At 42.3% G+C, this 10460-nt stretch overlaps 2 protein-coding genes across 4 annotated transcripts in view; both read left to right on the top strand.

The window, feature by feature from the left end:
• The first annotated feature begins 13 nt into the window (after positions 1 to 13).
• Positions 14 to 7221, top strand: ncdn (neurochondrin). 2 transcript variants are annotated; one of them, XM_071499283.1, is made up of 8 exons: positions 14 to 84; positions 308 to 543; positions 1658 to 2732; positions 2910 to 3079; positions 4108 to 4346; positions 4476 to 4691; positions 4802 to 4944; positions 6313 to 7221. In XM_071499283.1, exons 2-8 carry the CDS (start codon positions 322 to 324, stop codon positions 6732 to 6734), a joined length of 2487 nt encoding a protein of 828 aa, XP_071355384.1. In that variant the 5' UTR covers positions 14 to 84; positions 308 to 321; the 3' UTR covers positions 6735 to 7221. The 2 variants fall into 2 exon arrangements, with proteins under 2 accessions (XP_071355384.1, XP_071355383.1); XM_071499282.1 differs by lacking the exon at positions 14 to 84 and having other exon boundaries at positions 120 to 543.
• A 132-nt stretch (positions 7222 to 7353) lies between these two features.
• The window catches only part of tfap2e (transcription factor AP-2 epsilon), a 14696-nt gene continuing 11589 nt past the window's right edge, over positions 7354 to 10460 (top strand). The window contains exons 1-2 of one of the 2 annotated variants that reach the window (XM_071499284.1): positions 7354 to 8262; positions 10428 to 10460. The exon at positions 10428 to 10460 is cut by the window's right edge and continues 408 nt beyond it. In XM_071499284.1, coding sequence (XP_071355385.1) covers positions 8224 to 8262; positions 10428 to 10460 — 72 coding nt within the window. In that variant the 5' untranslated portion in view covers positions 7354 to 8223. Of the gene's footprint in view, positions 8263 to 8301; positions 9129 to 10427 lie in introns of those variants that run through there. The other variant, XM_071499285.1, reaches the window with a different exon arrangement.

Raw genomic sequence — 10460 nt, 5'->3', positions numbered from 1 at the left:
TGGCTTCTTGAAGCTTTATTTTGACAGCCCACTTCCTGAGAGTGCTCATGAGCTGCTGTCGCGCGTGAGCGGGCTGTATATAAAGTAAGTTATTTTATGAACGTTAAAAAAATTCAAATTTTAAATCTTAACTTCTCACAAACCGTTGATTGAACGGACTCAGCAAACCGACTGAAATTCGTTAAATTAGGCTGCTCCTGTTGCTCTCAGCCGTGTGGAGCTAATAACATGATTTTAAAATAATTATTTTTAAGTTTGCCTAACGTTACTTTTTTTTTTTTTTTTTATCTCTCTCTTGTGTACATAGTCACCAAGGTCACAATGGCTGATACTGCCGACGTTACGCCTGTCGTGAGTAGCCAGCCACCTGGAAAAGAGGAGCACGGAGGAGGAGAAGGTGGAGGAGACCCGGAGAGGGATGCAGGAGGTGGAGGTGGAGGTGGAGGTGGTTTGACTGATGCTCAGAGAGAGGTGTTGGAAAGGTGTCTTCATGCTCTCAGGAATGCTAAAAATGACAGTCACACATTGGCTGCTCTTCTGTTGGTAAGTGAATCTCCGTATGAATACAGTGAAGTAAGATGCCATGTTTGCTGCCTGGCCTTATCGTGATCATATTCCGGCCTGTATTTCAAACATAAAGAACCATGACTGGTCATATTTGTGTATATGTGACTCTAATAATGTTGGTATCCAGGCTTTTGATCATCTGTGTCCTGGTAGACTCTTCCACATCTTAACCTCTCTGTCATTTCTACTCTGACTGGTTTGCACACCAGACTGGTTTCTGGTTGTACACTCCTGCAGTTACCACTCTGCTGTATTAACTTAGATTTTTTTTTATCTTTTGCATTTTTTAGTCAGGGTATAGATATTTCCAGATTTTTAGTTTTGCTGACTAATACTAATTTAATACGTAATAAGTTGAAGATGCACCTGTAAACATGGCACAAAATGATCAGGAACCTGTGTAGGATGTTTATATGCTACAACATTACATTTTCATAAGATTATTCAAGTTTGCATATTTGGATTTTAACAAAGAGGGATAATTCGGTTTTCTGAAATCAGGATGTGCTGTTTAAGAAAATATATAGCTAGGATACTCCAAAATAGAATAATAACCAGGTTATCTGATGCCTGTAAAGACAATATGTATAAAATGTAATTACCAGACATCGAGTGATTAATAATGCTGATGCTGTACTTGTGGTTTTATCTGCCCTCATTTTGAATTAAGTGTTTCTGGGATTTCCTGCCAATAAAAAAAACAAATGAAGAGTGAAACAGTGTCCCTCTTACTTTGAACACACCTTGCTGTGAATAAGTACTTTCAACTGAAGAAATAGTCCATATGAAAATTGTTGCCATCATATGGATTAAGGGGGCCACTGTTTCTGGAAGTAGGTGTGACTGTTCAATGTTGTGAGCTCCATAAATGAAATTCTGCTCATGTTCATTGTATTGGTATGTAGGCAGAAAACAACCAAAATCATGATCAGATAATACTAAAGCTAATTGAGAAAATGTATGTTTTTTTAATACCCAAATACGATGACAGAGCCCAGTGTCTGAAAGATTTGTGGTTCAGTCCACACAACCGACAGGTCTGTGTTTCGTAGCTGTTATTTAGTTTGTTGTTTTCCTCTCTCTGTCTTAGATCACTCGTCTGTGCCCCGCAAGCCAACTTGACAAACCCACCTTGAGACGCATCTTTGAGGCAGTGGGGCTCAACCTTCCAGCTCGGCTTCTGGTGACAGCGGTCAGAGGGAATGAGAACTCTGGCTTACCCCCTCATGAACTTCTGTCATTGGGCACAGCTCTGTTGGCTGCCCTGAGCACAGACCCAGACATGGCCTCACATCCCCACCTCCTCACCACCATCCCACTCCTGCTGGACATTTTAGCAAATGGTCCTGTTTCAAACCAGCATAAACAGGCTGCCCAGGAAGAGGCCCAAGCTGGAGAGATGGGCCAGAGTCCAGATAGCAAAGGACAATCAGCAGAGAGTTCAAGCCCAGAAAGTCACCTTGCCAATTTGGCAAAGTCAGCAGGAGAGAGCAAAACCAGCAAGCAAAAGGGTGATGATGGCAGTACATCTAACAGAGTATCAGCACCTAAAGAAACGTCACCATCTGACAGTCTTGATGAGGCCATGGCTGCTGACTGCTACCAGGTTCTGACAGCTGTGTGTGCCTTACCTAGAGGTCCTGACCAGCTGCTGAGTAGGGGTGCTGTTCCTGCTCTATGTCAAGCAGTGGAACAAAACCAGACTTTCAGCCACGAGAGGGGGCTTGCCTTGCTTGGTTGCCTCCTGTCCGGTAAAACCAAGGACAAAGCGTGGAGTAAACACTCTGCAGAACTCCTCACTCTGCTGGTCAGGCTGTCTAAAGACTTTTGCCAGTCCATAGACCAGGCCAGGCTGGACATGTGTTCCCAGTTGGTGCAGTTTCTCCCCCCAGCAGGAGTGGCAGTAGAGAGTGAAGAACTGAAGGGAGCCGTGAGCCGCGTCTGGAGCGAATTGAGACCCATGATGCAGGCTAAGTTGACACCGAGGCAGATTGGGCCAATCCTGGTCCTCAGTGCATGTCTCCTGGATTTGTATGGGTGGGAGGTGGTGGGACCACCAAAGTTTTGCTGCTTACTGGTGAACCGGGCCTGTGTGGAGGTCAGAATGGGCCTTGAGGAACCGCCAGGTACCGAGCTGAGCCCAGAGCTGCAACACACACTCACAGGTATATTCATTGTCATTACAGCATCTGCCTATTCTGAAGTTTTCACCTTCTTGCAAACTATCTACAGTCAGCTGTTTGATATCCAGACACAAAACTAGAATATAAAATAGCTCACCCTTGGGTTGTATGGTAGTGTTGTGAAATGTGTATTTTAAAACCTTCTCTTCTCATTCTCAGGCTGTTACCGAATCATGGAGGCCGCCATAGAGCAGGCCTGCAGTCCGGGATTGTCTCAGACCGCTGCACCTTCTCAGAGCTCCATCTCTTCACTCAGTCTGCAGCAGAGCAGGCAGGTCCTCGGGGTGCTGGAGGAGGCCTTCTCTGCTGTCGTGTACCACCTGCAACAGGTGAGAGGATGATGTTAAAACTTCTGTTAGTGGTGCTCTTTGTGGTTTTTGGCAGCGACTTGTTGTTGCTTTTGGAAACATAATCATTCATTATGCACAAAAGATTTTTTTCCTCATGCTGAACCAAAATAAACATGTCCACTCAGAGTTAAGAGAATGATAAAATTCTTAGTATACGACAAATATTTTGATGTGTAGCTTGATAACTGGGCACTTGATTTTCAAATAATAAGCTCACAAATAGAACTAAAACAACAAGTTAATCATTTAGTCATTTGACACAAAATTAAGTTAGCTTTACCTAACGTTTTAAAAGGTGGATACATTCTTTTACAGCATTTTTCAATTAAACCTGCCAATTATTCCCCAGTTGCAGCCTCTCAAATGTGAGACTTTGCTGCTTTAGTTTCTCTTACTGTTGATTGGGAAAAATAGGACACTTGATAACATGACCTTGACCTCCAGGACATTGTAATAGACATTTTTCACTGTTGGCTGATGTTTTATAGACCAAACAATTGACCAATTAATTCATTGGCAGATTCATTGACAGCATTAGTTACAACTCTTTTTACAAACAAGCATGATTTCTATTCATTAATATGTAGTGTTGGGATTAGATTTCATTTCTTCTTCTCAGTCCTACCAAATGGCATATTTTTTCTATTTCTGTTTGAGAATGTAGCCATGGGAAGGGAAACCAAAAAGAAAAAATATTTTTCTTTTTTTTTTTTTTTCCTTTGTCAAGAAAATAACAAGCAAAGATGTACTGCCAGGGGAAAAATGTACAAATGAAGGATTTGGGCAGACCATCGAGGTTTGAAAGAATAGCAAGTGTAAAACAATTCATGAACTTGGCATGTATTAAAATACTTCTGTGTTATACCAGTTGAGGAGAGAGAGTAGCAAAAGGTTTTATATACCCTTTATTTATATGAAGGTTTGTCCAGTAACAATAATGGTTCTTTATACTGTAAAACCACTAGTCTCTCTAAAACACTCCTCCTCTTCCCTTCCTGTTCTCATAGGTCGATCCCAGTCGATATGGTGACCCTTTCATTTTCGCCACATTCCGTTCTCTTTGCTCATGGCTGGCTGAGGAGACTTCCTGTCTGAAGGAGGAAGTGACTGGCCTGCTGCCTTTCCTGATTAGCTACTCCCGGAGCCACCTGCAGGGTGAGAACTCAGAGCAGGGACTGTCTGACTGGATGGCCGAGATGTCTGTCTCTGAGGAGAGAAGGGCCTGGACAGGCAAAGAACCTCTGAGGTAAAGATAACAATACAAGTGAAAGAGAATGAATCATAATTTGAGAAGTACAATAACATATCTGAGGGGAGTTTTTATTAGTCTTGTGTCCCAGGGCTGGCATTCAAGAAAACATCCTCCTCTCTGCAGGTATCTCCTCCCAGCTCTGTGCCACCTGTCAGCAGAGGAAGCTCCCAGAAAGGTGCTGCTCACACTTGACACCCCAGCTCTGCTGGTGTACTTCCTGTCCCATAGCTGGAGTGCCCTTAAGGGGAAAAGTGGGGTGGTGTCAGCCAGGGATCCCAGCATGGAGACAGCCTGCTCAGCCCTCCTCAACTTCACCGTCACAGAACCAGAGAGAGTCAGGTACGTAGCTGGTGTACAAGTGAAATATTCATCTGAAGGCTACTGGTTATTTGGAGAGAATGAAGTTATACTGTGATTTCTGACTTGTTTTGTTTTTTTTTATTTTCTAGGAAGGACCAGTGTTTCAGAACTCTTGAGTCTCTTCTGAGTGAAGCACTTCCAGTGTTGGTGCATAAACCCCGACTTCTGGTCCTGGCAGCAAATTACTGCACTTTGGGACTAATGATCGGCAGACTCAAATCAGCTCCTTCAGGTGAAACAGGTTTTGATTATTCACACCACTTTATTTGACACAACAGTGACCCTTGTCAATGGTTAATTACATGTAAATACTCTCGGTATATAAATTCTACAGAAATTGCTTTACACAAATATACCAGACTTGACTTCATTGATATGAGCACAGCAATTAGCAGGTTCCATCTGAAAGCACTTATTCTCTTTTCTTCAGTCAGAGTAAGGTAAAGTTGAGTGGTTTCATTTCTTACAGTTGACAGAAAGTATACACATCAAATTATGTCACATTATCTTGAATGCAGAAAACATGACCAACTCTAAATCACATCAATCAATACATAGATACATCCATCATTTACCATAATAATGTCAGAATAAACTAAGGAGATTAGATGCAATTTTAATTTACAATGGCAAAGTAAACATGACTTGAAATATCAGATAAAATGGAACCAACTCAACTGAAGTGAAAACAATGAATCAGCTCAGGAACACTCAGTGTACCTGTGCTTGTATTTTTATTTCTCCCAGTGTTGTTGTGTCAAATTCCAGTTATTTTATGATGCACCTTTTTTCACTTGCAGACGTTTTGACTTATTGTAGCAGGAATAGCACAGATGTTACTAATAACATTAATGATGGCTCTGTTGTGTTCAAGTGTCTCTGTAAGGCCTGTGGCAGTGAGACACTGAGCTAACAGTCACAGTACCAGGACTCTGAAACTGTAGCAGTTAAATGTAAATCTGCCATTAGAAATTGGATTATTAATACCTGTGCTTTTCCTACTGTGACCTGTTAAAATGTGTTGTGGGAAAAAGGCCATACCAGTACTGTGAAAACTGGTAAACCCAAATGTAACGCAGCCATTACTAATGTTATTAGTTACCCTTGTGTGTTTCCTTATATAACTGCTTTGGAAGAACGCCTGTGGGAATGCAGATCATGTGTACTCTGATTGGGTAGAAACGCTTCTATACACGAGAGACAGACTGGGGCTGTAAACATTACAGTTATGTTCTCTTAGAACCTTTGTTCATGTTGACTGACCTACACTGATCAATCAATGTGTTGACTCAATATTGTCAAAGGAGTTACTTGTAGTCCAATATTCACAGACAATTTTCAGACAGTTCTGAGGCTCTTCTTTGCTACTGTATTTATCAGCTTATCCTGATGTCCCCCCCTAGTGGCCAAAATCAATTTATGCAGCTATGACTGTAAGTTGTTTTGGTGGCATTTTTGCAACATTTTGTTTTCATATGTACGAACATGTTTCCGATAGATCTTTTTTTTAATCGGATTTTAAAATGTAATGTAAGCACAAAATATCAGTTATCGGTAGCTTTGGACTCCCCTAACAACACATGCTTTTCTGTTTCTCCAGGATCAGTGGAAGCTGGTCAGAGGCGGTTCTTCTCCTCTGCTCTCAGGTTCCTCTGCGGCGCCCTGGACTCTGGATCCAGCCCCGGCTCGGTTAAGGTGAGCGTCAGCTGGGAGGAGAGCTGGGACGAAGCCGCGGAGCTCTGGAGGTTGGGCTTGCAGGCTCTGGGAGGCTGTGTCCGCGCTCAGCCCTGGATCACCACCCTGGTCAGAGAGGAAGGTTGGCTCAAACACACACTCACCATGCTGGGTCAGTGTAGCGCACTACCTGACCAGCACACACAGGAGGCGCTAGAGGAAGCTCTGTGTGCCATGGCGGAGCAGTGCCCGGTCTGTAAGCAGGAGATCGGAGACATGATGATGAGAAATGATAAAGGAGCTTTGCGCTGTATGAGGAACCTGAAGAAGTCCGTGGGAGTGAAGTGAAACCAAACTGCTGCCAATGGACAATGTGCTCTTTGATGGAGTATTTTTAACTTGCGGAGTTGAAAATAAAGTCGCACTATGAAAAATGAAAAAGCACAGCTATTCATGAAGCCAAACTGGTGTGTTTATTAGTTGTACCAATCTGACACAGATAATGTGTCCTCAGGCTTTTTTGTAATGAGATGAAAAGCCCAAGATGCCAAAGCCCACAGAGAAAAGAGAGAAAATTATGTGTTTCTGTGTATCATATCTTTTAGTGTAATCAGTGTAATTACATATAACATAATGAGACTGGAATACCCTTTTATTTTCACTATTTGCCTGAGTGAATAAATCTGAGCAGTGGGCAGCAATTTATTTGCAACCAGGTAAATTGAAACAGCTGTGCTGTCCACATGGAACTGAAAAACACACAAGCTGTTTCTTATGTTGCAATGCTGAAATGTAAATGCATTTAATAAAGAATTATTTTGTTGGAGAACAATAAGCTTTGCTGCCGATGTTACTTTCTTTTTTCTTGTAGCTGCAGTTGGACATCCACTTTCCCCACAGAACAGCTGACCGTATCAGCCTGAAGACTGCTGCACTATTAATATTTCCAGTGATTCACCTGTGGAATATAACACAGGTGTTGAAATAAGCTGCAGTAACTTAAGTATCCAACGGGATAGTAGGTCCCCTCACTGTGGAAAATCCAAGAGAAACATTTCCTCTTTTCTACCACAAGATGGCGCAGTCAGACTTAATGTGTGCTGAAGTTCACTGTCACTTCCTTTCCTCTGTCCACATTTCTGTGTTTGCAGTCTTATCGTTTTCTTTCATTTTTTCCCCTAAAATAACTACATTGGTCATTTCATTAAGTTAAAATTAATTATTAAAACATCAACACTGAAATCGAATACATTTTTAATTTCAATGTTTTCTTTAAGTGAAACAATGAATCTCATTGTTTAGTTATCCTTCAGCTGTGACTTCTTCAACCTATCAAATCTTTAAATGTAATATGTATTTTTATTGAGACGCTTGGAGAAACTTCTCAGCTTGGAATTGATCCACTTTTCAGAGCCAAAAAAACAGGACTTCTATGCTGTAAATTTAAATGGATCAGTAAAAATAATAGATTCAAAAGAAGAAAAGCTTTTAATATGTGTGATCCTTTGCCTTGTGGTTATCACCGGCCAGCCATGTTTTTCTTATCCAGCACTTCATCCTTGATCCTATAGTCCTTGTACCAACCGTGAAAAAAAGTTTTTAGCTTCCCCCCTCCTCGACTCTTGTTACCTCCCGCCCTCTTCTTTTTTTTTTTTTACCCCCCTCCCTCCCCAGCACCCGTCTCTTTTCTCTCCTACTCATCCATACAAACTCCTGCATCGTCTCTCAAACTAACTCACTCCTCTCTGTACCTTCAGCCCGTCTCCTCCCCGTCCACCGCCTCACATTAACCTCTCAGCTGCAGCTTGACACCCCCGACTGAACCACCACTGCCACCATGCTCTGGAAGTCCCGAACCAAGACTGACGTTTTGCAGGTAAAAGAAACACCACAGTGTTTTCTGTATTCATTGGTGCATTTTGTAGGATTTCAGCAGCCATAGGTCTGTAATGTAGAAGTCCATCCATCAGTGTGAGGATGGCTTTTTTAAGAGAGCCTGAATCCAGAAAATAATTAAATTGCCAACAGGCCTACTACATCCTGTAGTGAGTCAGTAGGTTGTGGATTTCAGCAGGTGAAGTATCTGTAAAACCTAAGGCTCTTTGGAGTTAAAAACTAAGAAATTCTTAAGATATCTGACTAAAAGGACTTGGATGTTCGTGCGTAAAAACGCCTACAGTCTTAACTTAGACGAAAATATGATTATCACGTTTAAAATGTGATTTTTTCTGTGCCATATTTGTAAAGTAAACGTATAATTATAATAATTTGTGTTGCCACTCGGTGCGTTAAACCTGGAGTGGCCTATAATTCTGTTCCAGCATTTTAAAAGAATAGAAAAACAGTGGAAGCACAGTGTACGTATGAATTAGTTGAATGAATATATCTCTTTAAGAGAAGTGGACCCTGTCGACCCCTCCCCTCATTCTGCCGGGTGCGCGCAAAACCTATAAGTAGTGCGCTCATGGAGAGGCTGGAGGACTCCGTGTGTGTTGTTGCGCGCATGTGTGTATCTGGCAGCAGCTTTTCATCAGTGCGCAAAGAGCTCCATCTAACAGCGAGAAAGAAGGAAAAGTAAATAACACCTCTGAGTTTAATGGACCGTTAAAACAGCCTGGATTACATCCCGGAGAGAATTTGGTGACATCTTTCAGCCGCTGGAAGCCTGCGCATCCTGTTGAATTTTACATTTGGGGGGTATCCAGAGTGGTCCAGATGTTAATCCACACCTATTCGGCTATGGTGAGTGTGAAAGAGCGTTTTGGGCTGTTGAGCTCTGTTCATCAAATGTCACTCAGTTTTAGGAGGGAGTCTATTTTCTGTACAGATTGGCAGTAGACTAAACCAAAAAGGAAAAAGAAAAACATGCCTATAATTGGCTATTGTTACTTAAAACCAGCTTCCAGTAAATAAAGATATAGAAAAAAAATATGATCTGATGAATGAATTTGTAAATTTGTAAAAATCTGTAAATTTGGAGAGAATAATCGTCCTTGGTGATTTTTATGGCTTAAAAAAAAAAAAAAAAAAAAAAAAAAAAAAGTCTGTCTTCTTGTTCGCTCTCCAGTAGAAAGCTAAGTGTCAGCTGTTCATACTTCCCATTGAGCCTGTCTGACAGTGAGTTTACTGTAGCGGTGCTGCGCATCTGTCCGCGGAGATGGTCTTTGTCTGCACTGTGTCACACCAAGTCAGACCCACTGACAGTAAAGTGTCCAGTCACTGTGACACGCCACGGAGCATGGTCGTCTCTCTTCTGGAGAGTCGCCGTGCTTTACAGATTTAAATGTAACCTCGAACTTTGTTGGAATGAAATCAGAAACACTGTCCTGCACAGTGTGGTGGTGGTTGTGTGGCAGATATGTGTGTGTGCTTTTAACCTGGCAGCGGCCCTCTCTGGCTGGCAGATAATGGACATTGTTCCACCACTACAGCATTGATTTTGGGTGACCCAGCTTTTTAAAAAAAAAAAAAAAAAAATCCAATTTCACCAGGATGTGTGTGAGCAGAAATGTAGGCTAGTGGACTACATGTTTCTACACATAATGTGGCAGCGGGCGCGTCTTTTCCATGAGGGGTCAAATGTGTAAAGTCAAAATAAAACCACATTTGGTTTCCTGCGCCATGCCAGTCTGAGGGAACCCGCTTTTCTGTCGTTTTTCAGTTGTGGGGCGAGTGTGTGTTTGTTGACACGACGGCAGATTATTTACAGATGGACCCCCCTCCCTCAGCGACGTGTTATTGTTGTGCATTACCTGTCCTTTGTGCAGCTTCTTGGTGGCCGTGACCTCTCTGACAGTGTTCAGCGGCGGTGCCAACGGCGTCTTCTGCCACAGCGCATCACTTCAAGCGCTGCCGCTATTTCCGTCCATCTAATAAAATCGGAAACACATTTCTTTGTGGATTAGTGCTTTACTTTTTAAAATGCTACCTTTTCTGGAGCTCTTAATTTTGGCATTAGATGAGCTAGTCAGCCCCGTTTTGCACCAGTTTGATAAGCACTCGGAGCTCCTGATATAAAAGAAACTTTCTCATTTTCTGCAGGACCGCGCAGATGGACTAAGCGGCTCTTCGCCG

This window comes from Trachinotus anak, unplaced genomic scaffold (genome assembly GCF_046630095.1).
Source record: "Trachinotus anak isolate AG129_WGS33_773 ecotype Australia unplaced genomic scaffold, CSIRO_AGI_Tana_v1 ptg000016l, whole genome shotgun sequence".
Taxonomy (NCBI): domain Eukaryota; kingdom Metazoa; phylum Chordata; class Actinopteri; order Carangiformes; family Carangidae; genus Trachinotus; species Trachinotus anak.
Note: the sequence above shows the minus strand (reverse complement) of the source record. Positions and strands in the feature narration are given on the sequence as shown.

Bases quoted from the DNA above. Each gene is read 5' to 3' on its own strand.
- ncdn (XM_071499283.1), top strand. From the start codon at position 322: ATGGCTGATACTGCCGACGTTACGCCTGTCGTGAGTAGCCAGCCACCT. The intron at 4,692-4,801 runs GTACGTAGCTGG...TTTATTTTCTAG, and splicing joins ACAGAACCAGAGAGAGTCAG to GAAGGACCAGTGTTTCAGAA. The intron at 4,945-6,312 runs GTGAAACAGGTT...CTGTTTCTCCAG, and splicing joins ACTCAAATCAGCTCCTTCAG to GATCAGTGGAAGCTGGTCAG.